The sequence below is a fragment of the Schistocerca piceifrons genome, chromosome X, assembly GCF_021461385.2.
Source record: "Schistocerca piceifrons isolate TAMUIC-IGC-003096 chromosome X, iqSchPice1.1, whole genome shotgun sequence".
In the NCBI taxonomy this organism is placed as follows: Eukaryota; Metazoa; Arthropoda; class Insecta; order Orthoptera; family Acrididae; genus Schistocerca; species Schistocerca piceifrons.
The window spans coordinates 113416524-113431452 of record NC_060149.1 but is presented as its reverse complement, the minus strand read 5'-3'; the positions used below and the strand labels follow the sequence as shown (position 1 = coordinate 113431452).

The following is a 14929-nucleotide window of genomic DNA, read 5'->3' as shown; positions in this document are numbered from 1 at the left end:
ACGACTATCTGTATCGCTGAGGCACGCAAGCCTCCCCACCAACGGCAAGGTCCATGGTTCATGGGGAGGGTGACAAACATGAGCAAACGAAAAACATTCAGTGCAAATGACGAGTGGGCACAGAATGATTCCATGGAAGTTTTCCTATCTTTTTCCATTCCTCACGCAATCTTATTTCCTCACCCTCATACCTACATTGGCTCCAAACAGTATTCAGAAGCTTTTATTATGTTTTAGGTTATTTTATTGATTTTGATTTTCAGTAAGTAATAATTGACTTTCTTCCATTTCCTGATCAATTAATCAGTTATTGTTTTCTGATCCTGGAGCACCCGTACCACATTCAGGTATGAATCACATGGATTTACACAGCAGTATGATACATTACACAGTAACTGTGAGCACCTAGGCACAAATAACTATGCTCGTATTCTTTATTTTATGACAGTGATGGGCAGGACACATGTTACACATAATATGCTGTTCAACACAGTCAATTGTACCAACTACATGTGAGATCATATATTATCAAGTACTGTCAGCATGATCCTTATGCTAATTCTTTTCCAAAAGCTCATTAATTGAAGTAACATCTACATCGTCTATACCTGAATTACTACTGTTGCATCTGGAGGCCCAATATCCTGAATAACTTCCATGAATATTTGGCTTCGGCGTTCTTCATCTACGTGGCCCACATCAATGTCAATTACTGCGATAACTGGTCTATGGTCACTTTGTTTCAGCTCAGCACGTCCATAATGCACAAGCCTCCCTGGATTCCAATCACTTGGTAAGTCTGCAAAAATAAAAACAGTAAAACTTTCTGAGATCTAAAACAATACTCAACAGAATCGTGTTTGCTACTGTGTGAAAACATACACCATATAACTGATGTTTGTCTAAAATTTGCAGAACCAATGTTACCTCAGTAGTTAAATCACAGAAGCAACCTGGTGATTACATTACGTCATGAAGTCAGTGATTAGTACAAATTGTGTGATAAAGTCATTGTGAATCCTCAAACTAAAGTAACATGCTGCAGCATGGGCACCACAAGGTGGTCAAATCATTCTAGAGAGATTGATTCACACACCTTGCAGTGCTACCTACAATTTTTCTCAGGTAGTTGGTGCTAGGCGTACTGAATATAGTTGGATATCAACAGTATACCATAAATGATCAAATGGGTTAAGATCAAGTGATATGGGAGGCCAAGCCATAGTCACAAATTCACTTGGGGGCAACCGAAGAGTAGTGACATTTCACACAGTCCTGTTGAAACATGCATCTCCAACGAAGTACTCTAATGTCAGAAAGACATGCAAGAATGTCCACCTAACGTGCACCAGTCTTTGATAACCAAAGCTAGACAATGTGATCATGTGTAAATGGCTCAGACAATAACTAAGCCACCTCCTGCCTGGACACTACCTTACTGACATACAGTCTCCACAGCTTCTTGCGCCATTCACAACAGCCATGGTGTCAATTGCCTTAATAGCTACACCAACGAACAAGATTCACTGGACCATGTTACACGTTGCAACTGTTCCATAGTGTTTGTGGGTTAATGCTGGGCACTTAACTCTGTGTTGAACAAAGGGACACATTGCATTTGTCTCTGTACAGCCCTAGTGGAAATTGGTTCCTGAAAAACCATATTCAAATAGGTCAAATAGGTGATGATCTGGTCCACAGTAGACCACTGACAGCCCTATATGGTTCTGTGGAAGTAATGTGATGTCCATTCATCAAACACCTGGGATTGCCATATGCAGCCGTTTATGCATGAGGGAACATTATCTTTGTGATATCTAAGATCTACCACTGAATGTTTACCATGAAACAAGAATTATTGTGTCACCTCCTTTTTAATAATAAGACCTAATGAACAGTGACTGAGTACTAACAAAAATTCCCTGCACTGAAGATGCGCAGCAGAGGGTGCCCCATACCAACCCACAGTTGCTGGATTCTGTTGGTGTTTCATGGCTGACTGTTCAAAGCTTCTAAAAGCAGTGGTATAACATGTGGGACCACAGAACACAATGTTGGAAAAAGATCTTGATTGAGAGGGGCCAGAGACACGTTTTAAGGCTTGTGAATAAAAATTGTTTCCAAACACGACAGGAATTGTTGCAGGCAGTGAATGTAGGTCCATCCCAATCTGTTGGGGAAATAACATTGTGATGGGAACTGCATGCAATGAACATTTGGAGTCAGTCACTTTGCAAGGGGCCATTGCTCACACAGATACATAAAGATGACAACAGCAAAGTTCATGGGCTGCAAGAATATGTGACTGGTTTTTGGAACACTCCTTCACTCTATTACATCTCACATGGCCTGCAAAATCATTTGACTCTAACTCCATATTAAATCTGTGGGATATGTTGGAATGGCAGGAAAATGCTGACATCAGCACCCCTGCAATTTGGTGGAATTGCACAATCAAATCATCAGTGAGTGGCTTAACCTGGATGTGACACACCTGTATATTTATTTTATTTATTTTTATTTATTTATGCATTTATTTTACCTGGCAAGATTAGGGCCTTCAGGCCCTCTCTTACACCTAACCAGGCATACTCAGATTCAACAAATTTCAGTGTCTACAGAAAATTAGGACACATAACATGTTATACAGTATTAATGTTAAAGAAAAAAATAGAGATTATAAAAGTAGTACAATGATAATTATAACAATAAAAAAATAATTATAACAATCAACAATAATAAAAATAATAATAATAATGATGATAATAATAATAATAATAATAATAATAATGACTATGTATATGAAAGTAAACATATTTTTCTTTTATGAGTTTCAGTCCTATTGCTAGTTGGGAATTTTCTCGTTATATTCTTGCAGCTTGTGAGTTATTCTCATCAAGCAGAGACATAAGACGATGGAATGGGGTGAAAGAGATATAGAAGAGGTAGATAGGTTAGAGGAAGAGAAATAGAATGGTAAAATTCGAAGCTATGATGGAGAGGAGAAAGAAAAAGATAAGGGGGGGCACAACAATGGTGGCTATACCGTCCCTAATATGTAAGTCTTAAGTTCCCTCTTGAATGTTGAGTGGTTTTGGATAAGACGCAGATCACAGGGGAGCGCGTTCCATAGTCGTATGGCTGAGATGGAGAATGACACGGAGAAAGATTTTGTGTTATGTAAAGGTACAGCCAAGATGCTAGACGTATCCGATCTGGTATTGCGGTTGTGGAATGATGATAGGTGTTTAATGTGAGAAGATAAGTATTGGGGGCACCAGTGGCTAAGAAATCGATGAAGTAAGCACATCGTGTGGAGATCGCGTGCCTTATGTGGGCGTATCCAACCTAGCTGGGAGTATGAAGGACTGATATGATCATACAACCGTATGTTGCATACGTATCTAACACAAGCATTCATCACTAGCTCGAGGCATCTCGAATTTTCATTATTTGTGCCATGTTGAACTACATCACAGTAGTAAAGATTAGGCAAGACTAGTGTTTGGACTAATTTTTGTTTAACATGGGTTGGAAATATTTTTCTAAATTTTTGAATTGCATGTAGGGAGGAGAGCGATTTCCGGCAAGCTGTGACTGTTTGTTCTTCCCAGTTTAGGTGTTCATCCAAGATTATTCCAAGGTCTTTTACTGTTTTTTGGTATGGTAGTTGGGTACCATTGAGGAGTATTTGAGGGACTGTTTTGCGAAAGTACCGACTGATTAACTTTGGATGAGATATAAGTATGACCTGGGATTTCTTGGGGTTTAGTTTCAGACCTAGGTTCTGTGCCCATCGAGAAACAGAGCAAAGATCTGCGTTCATACTCGCTACTGCGTCAGCAATGTTCTTGGGGCTTGCACTTATGTACAGTTGGATGTCGTCGGCATATAGATGGTAGTTGCAGGAGTGAATCACTGAAGAAATATCATTAATGTACAGTGAGAAGAGTAATGGACCAAGGACGGAGCCTTGGGGAACTCCAGAGTGCACGTTTTTCCATGATGACTTTTCCGACCCACAAATGACTTGTTGACTTCTGTTTTTGAGGTAGCTGTCGAACCAGTGTATTGCGCTGTTTGAGAAATTCAGCTGCTTCATTTTAATTAGTAATATATCAAAGTCAACTGTATCAAAAGCCTTGCTAAAGTCAAGCAGTGTTAGGATGGTAGCTTCACGTCTGTCCATAGCATGTTTAATGTCATCAGTTACTTTGATTAATGCAGTTGCTGTACTATGGTGCTTTCGAAAGCCTGACTGATATTTGTCGTGGATGTTATGAGTTTTGAGGTAATCCGTCAGCTGTTCATGGACGATGTATTCTAGGGCTTTAGATATTGCAGGAAGTATGCTGATCGGCCTGTAGTCACCTGGCGACTTAGGGTTGTCAGTCTTGGGTATAGGTTGAATTAAGCTTTGCTTCCACTCAGTAGGATATGTACTACTGACAAGGGACAGGTTGAAGATGTCTGTGATAACTGGAGTAATAGTGTTTACGACGTTCTTAATCATGCCAATGCTCACTCCATCATTTCCTACTGCCTCGGAAGAGATTCTCATAATTGCCTTGTGTACTGTGCCGGTAGTGACATGTTTTAGGAAAAACTTGTCTCTCGAGAGATTGATATCTTGGGGCTGGTAATTTGTCGCTGCGTGGCAGTTTACGGCTGTTGAGAAGAAATCGTTTAATTCTTCTGCAGACGCTTGATAAACAGCGTCAGATCTTCGCTTCCCTATACCGAAACTGCACAGCTTTTTCCACAGTGCAGCAGGTTTTGATATGCCGCATACAACAGAGCGGGCATGTCTGATTTTGGCATTCCTCACGCTTCTTTGCTTGGTTCTATTTCGGAGTTTCCTATAAGCTTCGTACGCCTCGGGAGTTGGGTTACGCTTGAAGGCCCTATGTGCAGCATCATGCTCATTCATTAACTGGCGTAATGCAGTGGTGAGCCACGGAGCGGGAGCTCTCTTTACCTTGACAGTGCGTTGAGGAGCATGTTTATCATACAGTGCAATAATTTTGCGACATAATTCCCGAATTTTTCCGTCTAAAGTCGGTTCATTGCTTATATCATGCCAAGGGATGTCTGAGCAATCCTTTTGAAGAGCGTCATGATTAACATTTTTTAGGTTTCTGTAGGTTACCAGGTGAGATTTTTCTTTGGTAATATGTACTGAGTAATTTAAGAAAATCACGTCATGAGCAGGGAGTCCTGGAGCGGATGTCTGATTGGCGCGAATTATTTTATCTGGTCGCTTTGTTGCTATTATATCTATGAGTGTATGGCTGTGTGGCGTGTGATGAGTTGGGTCCAGCGGTGTTAAACTCATATCATTGGAGTGGAACAGTCTCCTAAGTTTTTCTGCAGAGGGAGATTTTAACTGTAAGTCGATGTTTGTGTCGCCCATAATGATTATGTGTTCATACAGTGTCACGAGCGAGGACAGGGCAGACTGAAAGGAGGACATAGCACCGACGTTTGGAGGTTTATAGATTACTCCAATTAGCAGTTTCTGATTTGACGTATTTATTTCGAAAAACAAGAACTCTGCTTCTCCTTCGCCCTTTGCATCCGATGTGCATAATATAGTAGGTCTCAGATCAGAGCGAATATAAGCACCCACACCACCCCCGCGTCGTGTTTCACGATCTGCCCTTAGGAGAGAGTAACCAGTGATTCGGATAGCGTCGGAAGAAATGTTTGGTTTCAACCAAGTTTCAGAGACGAGGATAATATGGAACAGCGATTGGCAGAACAGGTCACAGAACTCGTCGAAGTGAGCCGTTAGCGACTGAGCGTTTGCGTGGGCCACAAAGAGCCCGCCGCCGGAACCGGTCCGTCCCATTGTGGCCGCCTGTAGGACCGAGCGCGCTCCGTCTACCTGCTGGCCGGAAGAGGGACAAAAGCTGGATTTCGCGGGGGAAGACATATTTACAGGTGTGTCCAAAGTTGTCACTGACTCAAGCGTCTGTGGGCTAAAGGTGAAAGACAAGCTGGAGGTATCGGAGAAGGGAGCGAAAAGAAAGATGGAAAGTGGCAGTAGTGGTTACGAAAAAGATAGTAGTAGTAGTAGTAGTGGTAGTGACGAGGATGAAAATAACAGATATAGAAAGGCGGTTTTAAGGAGATTCCTGTTAATGGAGAATGTTAATTCCCGTTTGACTGACAATATTAATATAAATGAGCACTTACGATAGGCAACTAAAGAAGCAATATTTATGTGAAACAATTGACTGATTTTAAATAGAGTACTTATGGTACATATGGAAATAACGAAGCAATATTTACGTAAAAAAATGAAAAGAAAGAATAAAAATTAACTTATATTAGACAGAGTAAAATATGAGACTTTGTGTCTCGCGAGATTTCGCTCAGTCTTTCAGTTCGGACATGTTCGTCACCGTTTTCCTCCCTACTTCCGTCTTGACTACGATCCTGCCATCCTGGGTCCATACATTTTGAAGGCCGAACTGTGTGATCGCAGTGTTCAAAACTTTTAGTCTTTCACGTGTCAGATCTTCCCTCAGGGTAAACCCACTCTTGGCGAGTTTTCTTTTCTGAGCAAACACTTCAGCTCTTTTCCGGTATGACACAAATTTAATTATTATGGGCCTGGGTTTCATCGCACCTGGTATCCTGCGCCCAACACGGTGGCTTCTGTCGATATCGGCCACGTCGATCTGCACGCCAAGTTTTTCACGCACGAGGCTAATGGCCAGGTCGTCGGTGTTTTCACAATCGTTTTCAGCTACCCCGAACAAGCGCAAGCTGTTCCTTCGCTGATACTGCTCAATTTCATCGGTGGCTGCAGACAGTTTAGCTTCTAGGTCGGCGGCTTTTTTCTCTTGTGCGGCCAAGGACTTTTTAAGAGACTGGATTTCGGTGCTGTTGCGCCCGACAGACTCTTGCAGTTTGTCCATGACCGCGGCCGTCACAGAGTCCGTGATGGATTGCACTATTACGTCTAGCGTGTCTTTACTGTGCAGCGCCGCACTCACCTGGGACCGGACGAGCTCCACGATGTCGGGAAGCGAGGCCTCACCTGCCACCGGAGACAGGGCGCCCGCGCTGCCTGCGCTCCTGTAGCCTCGCCTGCTGCCGCTTACTCGTGCTCTTCCCATTTTTCACTCACTTATCACTTATCACTTGTGGTAATCAACGGAGAACAACACACCACGGCAAGTAGCACTTGTTTAGTCGGATGTACACGTTGTGGACTGCCGCACTTCTCTGTAACACCTTCAATGAGCGGAAAAACTTGCGAGCCAAAGAAACGCGCGTCACTCAGTGGCCGCCATCTAATAATATAGCCTTGTGGATTCTCTTCCTAACCAAATGTTATCGAGTGCATGGGTAGAATAACACACTATTAAATGATGCTTGAAATGGTTTCTCTAGGGTTGACTAATTTTTGTCCGATGATCTTATGTCTCAACTTAAGTTACCCCAAAGTTTTCTGTGCCATGAGTCTCTTAAATGGTTTCATAATGGTCTATGAATTGAAATGATGTGAAAAGCCCATTACCACCATACAGTCAAGTAACAACAATTATTTATAGTTCCTCTTTTTTTCTTGTGTCGATTTACCAATTTTTGCTTCAATTACAGACATTTTGATCACATGAAAAAAAATATATTTTTATATGTTTCACTAGCTAGATATCCTGGATTAAACATCTCTAATATTTCCCATAACTAAATACTGAACTTTAAAAAATAACAAGCTATTTAAGATCAAAACAAAAATTAAAATGTTCCATTAATATGGGAGGTCAGTAAACTAATGCTTAAAAAGTTTTTACCTGTAAATAAGATATACAACAACTATGGCATTCATTAATATGAACTAAGAACAAAAATTACTTCCACATTTCATGATTTAATCTCACTAGGTCACAATGTGAACACACGAATGAAAAAGCAGTCATACCCATGTCAGGGATCTGCTTCCGCCGCTTCCACAGTACCCTATCTGTCCATGCAGGTGCTCTGCATTTTTCACTTGTGTCATAGTCATCTGAGAATAGATCATACTTGTATGTTGGAGGGAAATTAATATTTCCTTCAATAAAATTTTTGAATACAAGACCTTGATCTTGTTGATTCTGAAAAAAAAGAATTTTTGTCATTATTTGCCAAGTAATTTAGGTAACATGATTACTTGAATGGCATTTAAGACAAGAATTTCTAACATAATTCATAGTAACACACAAATAATTTACATACTTTCTGTGAGGAAAGAAACTGCAGGGGGAACAGAGGGGAGAATATTACATATATTACTCATTGCAAAAGCATACCAACATTATTTTCAATACTATACAATAATTTTTGCACTGAGAAAATTATATCCAATGCAGCAACAAGATCATTTACATCACACAACTCTTACTGGACAATATGTTCAGGATGTCTCAGAGTTAGAACACCCAGATTGCATCTGAATCTACATTTTGCTGGTGGAGTTGAAGGTGATAACTGGAGAATGAGTGTCCAGGCAAAGAATTTTTACTCATCACACTATCTCTCTCTCTCTCTCTCTCTCTCTCTCTCTCTCTCTCTCTCTCACACACACACACACACACACACACACACACACACACACACACTACACACACACACACACACACTACACACTTCAGTATTTATTTAAAAAGACACCAGGAAAATGTTAGTATCACCGTTTAGGTACATCAGATTGCAAGAGAGGATGATAATGCTCAGTCAATAGAGTAGTGTAGAAGGCAGGCGGTGGGGAGATCATCATTCCACTCTTCTGGTCTGTGTGTGAATTTCTCTTTAGTGCATATATACTGACAGTTATATTGTTCGCACAGTGTTAATTGCTGATGAATGAGAAGGAAACACCAAGAGAGTTACAAAATCAATCTTGTGAACCACCGCCACAAAATGGAAATGACATCTGTAACTGCACCAGTTATCTGACACATAGTAATTTAGTTTAGTTTCTGTTTCTCAATTATTTCTGTGCGGAAATGAACTGTATGTGTTTATTTTACTGTGTAAACTAGTGTTACTAGTTTGCTCTTAAGTTCTTTTGTGTAAATCTTGGTGCATATCTGTGAGAGGTGATCTGCTGGCCAAAGAGCAGTCCCACATGACCCTGTTTAAATTTCGTGACTGTTGCATTCAATGCTCAGTGCAGCTGCTGCCATGGAACAGAAAGGACACCTGTTGTCTGACACTCAGTAATTTAGATTGATTTCTGTTTCTCACACATTACCATGAGGAAGCAAATTGGACTTGGGTATTTTACTACACGGACTAGTGTTACTAATTTGCCCGTAAGCTTTTCTGTATAAATCTTAGTGCATATCTGTGTGAGGCAATTCGTCATCTGAGGAGCCATGTCACATGACTCTGTTTAATAAGTCAGTGCTTGAGAGTTAGCTTGTTTATTTCCTGCAATAGCTTTTGTGTAAGCTGAAGTTCTAATAAAAACTAACTGTTGATACATCCATTTTCAGCAGAGAAATTTATTCCTGTTTTAAGGCCTAGCAGATCTTTTGATCTTAGGCTATACTGATAACTCTGCACAGTAGATTTTAGTGTTTGTTTATTCTCTCACTTATATTTGGCCTTCATTCCATCTTCAGTTACACCTCAGTGCTTTTGAGATTCTATTCAGTTTTCTTCTTTTTTTTTCTCCCCCCCCCCCCCCCCCCCCCCCCCCCCCACACACACACACAGTATGATTTAGGTAGGGACCGTGCTTGTTGTGAGCGGCCACAAAGAGAAATGGCTGCTGTCCTTAAACAGCTGGAGGCTATGTTGGCCATTGTTAAAAGGCTTCTGGCTACTGCTCAAGGTAGTGGCAGCATCAGGATGCTGGTGACGAGACATTTGACATGATTGGTGCTGCTGAAATCCCTTGGTGACAAGGATGTTGTTGCATTTTCTGATGCGCAACATCTGCTTGTTTGTCTTTACTAGTCAGTGAATGGCAGTCAGTGGTGGGTTCATGTGTCACTGGGCAGAAGGCGAAAAAGGGAACGGTCCACACGACTAGTTCCTTACGCCTTAGCAACAAGTATGAGGTGTTATACAGAGTTGACAATCCTTTTGAGTCAATACTGGATGTCTCACCCTTTGGGCCAGTGGCCAATTTTCCTGCTCAGTCCAGACAAGTGAAGAGGGTGGGTTTGCTAGCCATGGGGAGCTCCAACATTAGTCACGTAATGCAACCCCTCAGTGTTGCGGAGGGGATCTTGTCCATGACACAGAAGAGTCCCGTTGGTGGCTATCGGGCGTACTGGTTGCAACCACTTGAAAATAGTGCCACATATCAGCACCAATGACGTCTGTTGCTTGGATTCTGAAGCCATCCTCGGTTACTTTCGGTAGATGCCCGTGGGATGCAGGCTATGCTAATCATTTGCAGCATCGTACCTAGGGTCGATCAGCATCCTTTGGTTTGGAGCATACCAAGGGTCGATCAGCGTCCTTTGGTTTGGAGCAAAGTGCAAATTCTAAACCAGGGGCTCAGACTACTCTGTGATTGTATAGGATGCATATTCCTTGACCTTTGCTATCACATGCAGAATTGTAGGGTATCCCTTAATAGGTCACGCATGCACCACATGCAGGAAGCAGCTACAAGTGTAGCAAAGTATATGTGACATGCACATGGGGTTTTGTTGGGTTAGTGAACACCCCACAAATATTTTTGCTTAGAAAGAGTGACAGGATGCAAATTGCAGTGTATCTTAGGCAGCCTCAAATATTCAGTTCTGAGGTTGAAGGTGTGAAGCATAAATGGCAAAAAATCCAAAACACAAAACATTGTTCAATATACCTTAGACAAGTATGTTCCAGGCAATATCTTAAGGGATGGGAGACACACACTGTGGTTTAATAGCTGCATTAGAAAACTAAGAGAGCTTCATCCCAGATTCAAGAGAAGTCAAAACATACCTGACAAACAAAAGCTGAACAAAGTGAAAATGGGCATACAGTGAGCAATGAGAGAGCCATTCACATGACTTTGAAACTAAAATTTTGCCAACCAATCTGGTTTTCGTCTTACATAAAGTCAGTAAGCAGTTCAAAATTCTCGATTCATTCACCCAGTGACCATACTGGCACCAAAACAGAAGATAACACAGAGTAGGCCGAAATACAGAATTTGGTCTCCCGAAACTGTTTTCCGCAGGAGACAGTAACACAATCCGTCATTTCGATCATTGTACCAATGCCAAAATGGCCGATATTGTGATAACTGATAGTAGAATAGAAAAGCAACTACAATTGCTTAGTACTGAAAAGGAACCAGAACCAAATGAGATACCTATACGATTCTACAAAGATTATGCAGAAGAACTTGTTCTCCTTCTACCAGCAGTTTATCGTAGATTCTGGAGCAGCAGAAGCTCACTTGCAACAGGAAAAAGGTGCAGGTCATTCCCATTTTCAAGCAGGGTCATACGACTAGTAACACTAGTGTGCACTGCCACAAAAGTGACATAATCCTAAAGAAAAAGGTAGGCAACTTTAGATGTTGTAATGTGTATTGTAAAGCCAAATTTCTGACTGCAGAAAAATTAGTTCTGCATATGAAAGAAGTCATGAATTCTAATGGAAGTTGGTGAACAATGTTATGAATGTCAGAGAACATGAGCTTCACAGTACAACGAAGTATGGGAGGAAATTACTTATGAAGTAGAGCCATATTGAAGATGCAAGGATGGTATTTTTATGAAGAATAATTTGCAGCAAACTGCAGCACCTTACATTTACTACAGCGACGAACAAGTGTAATGTGGAACCATGCAAGGTCAACATGTTGAAAAATGTCATTCACAAAGGCTAAGCTAAAAAGGATTTTATTCCTCAGGGTAAGGCATCAACTTCTAAGATTTCAGAGAAATAGCACTGCAAAATGATATACACACATAAAAAAAAGTTTTGTATCCCCTCGGTTTCGAGAGTTCCAGAGCCTGTATAGAAAATTGGAATAGAGACCAACATAATCATCATTTCCACCTTATTTATTGCTCATGAAAACCACACTTTGCATGCTGTACCACCACACAGTGAGACCTTCAGAGGTGGTGGTCCAGATTGCTGTATACACTGGTACTTCTAATACCCAGTAGCACGTCCTCTTGCATTGATGCAAGCCTGTATTCGTCGTGGCATATTATCCACAAGTTCATCAAGGCACTGTTGGTCCAGATTGTCCCACTCCTCAAAGGCGATTCGGCGTAGATCCCTACAAATGATTGGTGGGTCACATTGTCCATAAAACAGCTCTTTTCAATCTATCCCAGGCATGTTCCACAGGGTTCATGTCTGGAGAACGAGCTGGCCACTCTAGTCAACAATGTCGTTATCCTGAAGGAAGTCATTCACAAGAAGAGCATGAGGGGGGCGTGAATTGTTGTCCATGAAGATGAATGCCTCACCAATACACTGCCGATGTGGTTGCACTATCAGTCGGAGGATGACATTCACGTATCGTACAGCCATTACGGCGCTTTCCATGACTACCAGCAGCGTATGTCAGCCCCACATAATGCCACCCCAAAACAACAGGGAACCTCCACCTTGCTGTACTCACTGGACAGTGAGTCTAAGGGGTTCAGCCTAACCGGGTTGCCACCAAACACGTCTCCTACGATTTTCTGGTCAAAGGCATATGAGACACTCATCGGTGAAGAGAACGTGATCCCAATCCTCAGCAATACATTCGGTATGTTGTTGGCCCATCTGTACCATGCTGCATGGTGTTGTGGTTGCAAAGATGGACCTCGCCATTGATGTCAGGAGTGAAGTTGGGCATCATGCAGCGTACTGTGCACAGTTAGAGTCATAACACAACTTCCTGTGGCTGCACGAAAAGCATTATTCAACATGGTGGCATTACTGTCAGGGTTCCTCAGAGCCCTAATCCACTGCAGTAGTAGCCCTTGGGCGGCCTGAGCGAAGCTTCTCATCGACAGTTCCTGTCTCTCTGTATCTCCTCCAAGTCCAAACAACATTGATTTGGTTCACTCTGAGATGCCTGGGCACTTCCCTTTTTGAGAGCACAAAGTAACAATGCGGACATGATCGAACCTTGGTATTGACCGTCTAGGTGTGGCTGAACTACAGACAACACAAGCTGTGACCTCCTCCCTGCTGGAATGACTGGAACTGATCGGCTGCTGGACCCCCTCCGTCTAAGAGGCCCTGCTCATGGATGGTTGTTTACATCTTTGTGCAGGTTTAGTGACATCTCTGAACAGCCAAAGGTACTGTGGCTGTGATACAATATTCACAGTCAACGTCTATCTTCAAGAGCTCTGGGAACTGGGGTGATGCAAAACTTTTTTTGATGTGTGTATATTTTTTCAACAATGGTTTACAACCAGTTATTTTAGTAACTTCACCCACATTGTTACTGTTATTAACAGTTCCACTAAGTGGAAGAACCAAATACCTCACTGCACTTAACAACCAACCAGACTTTTCTTTTGGCTAAAGCAGCCCCCACAATTTGGCACACACCACAGTAGAATTACTACTACCTGATGGTGAAACAGAATGAGCACCAAGCAATATGAATGTTGCAGCGGATAAATATACAATGTTTAAAACTGGAAAGTGCTCACAGCAATCGACAGCATTATACTTTTTCCATGGGCTGAGTGCATAAGACTCTGAGAATAATTGCCAGTTGAATATGACTGACAAGAAATTAGCAGGAATTTTTAAAGGAACCTTTCAGCACAAATCTTCACACAGCTGATTCATTTGAGCTTGACAGTTAAGAAATCAGCATGTTGTTATTGACCTGAAATAGGCATGTATCAATCTATCAATAGTCTAGTCTGTGTGGCTATTGCACCTGTAGACACATTTCAAATTTTTGGTAGCTAGGTATCTGTCTATGGAACAATAATTATGTAAAAGTAAATGTCCAGTAGTAATTATGTGAATGCACATTAAAATATTTTTTATTTTTCACAAAGACAGCCAACGTCATTTCACCAACTAAACCTGTACAATACTATTTACATTCAACTGGTTACTAAGGTTGATTTGAATGTCTGAAGCATGAGTGAACATCAACCAATATAATTGTTTTGAAATAACTTACTTTGAAATCAGCTAACTTGAGCAACAAAGTCACATATGACCTGTCTTGGTTGCTACAGGTGTGCTTTGCTAGAATTTTCCATCTGCAATATCCATCCAATAAAGCTTCTGTTAAAATTTCATCTCAATATCTCAATTTTCGCAACTGAAAATTATCTACGTGACACACAAATACAAATAAAAACACACACACACACACACACACACACACACACACACACACACACACACACACACACAAAACCTGCATCATCAGAGAGAGAGAGAGAGAGAGAGAGAGAGAGAGAGAGAGAGAGAGGTGGGTGGGGGTAGGGATGGGGCAGTAGACAATATGTTACTAAAATAATTTACTAACCCTAAGTTGATCATACTGTAGAATTTTATCATATTCTTTCTTCTTAATCAATTCCTTCATTTCATCTTTATCCATGTCCACACGATAGTTGAAGTCTCCACACCAGAAAACATAATCATGTGAATTAAGTGTTCGGCTCTGAAACATAAATTAAAAAAGAAAGTAATGTTACTCTCTCTCAACAGTTTATGATACTGTATATTCACCCAGAAAGTGAACAAATTTTATTTCCAGTTTTAATATACAAAAGCATTAGCAGAATTAGATAAAAAACAACCCCCCCCCCCCTTAAATCCACACTCATTTAATGGTATGCAGTTATGTTCTGCTTTAATTGCCATTCTAAATAATTTGATATGTATATGCTTATGTATGCTAAGTTTATTTGTTACCAGCTATGTACATTTATTTTGTGATATATACCAGGAATGTAAAAAAAAGTACTGGAAATTTTGTAACTTCCTGGCA

The 14929-nt window shown here is 41.1% G+C and overlaps 1 protein-coding gene across 1 annotated transcript in view; it reads right to left on the bottom strand.

Annotated features, from left to right (window-relative positions):
- LOC124722915 (synaptojanin-1) overlaps positions 1-14929 on the bottom strand; it is a 138333-nt gene that overhangs the window by 16808 nt on the left and 106596 nt on the right. Inside the window, exons 15-17 of the mRNA XM_047248066.1 lie at positions 14462-14599; positions 7937-8111; positions 609-799 (exon numbers count right to left, since the gene is read on the bottom strand). Coding sequence (XP_047104022.1) covers positions 609-799; positions 7937-8111; positions 14462-14599 — 504 coding nt within the window. The remainder of the gene's footprint in view (positions 1-608; positions 800-7936; positions 8112-14461; positions 14600-14929) is intronic.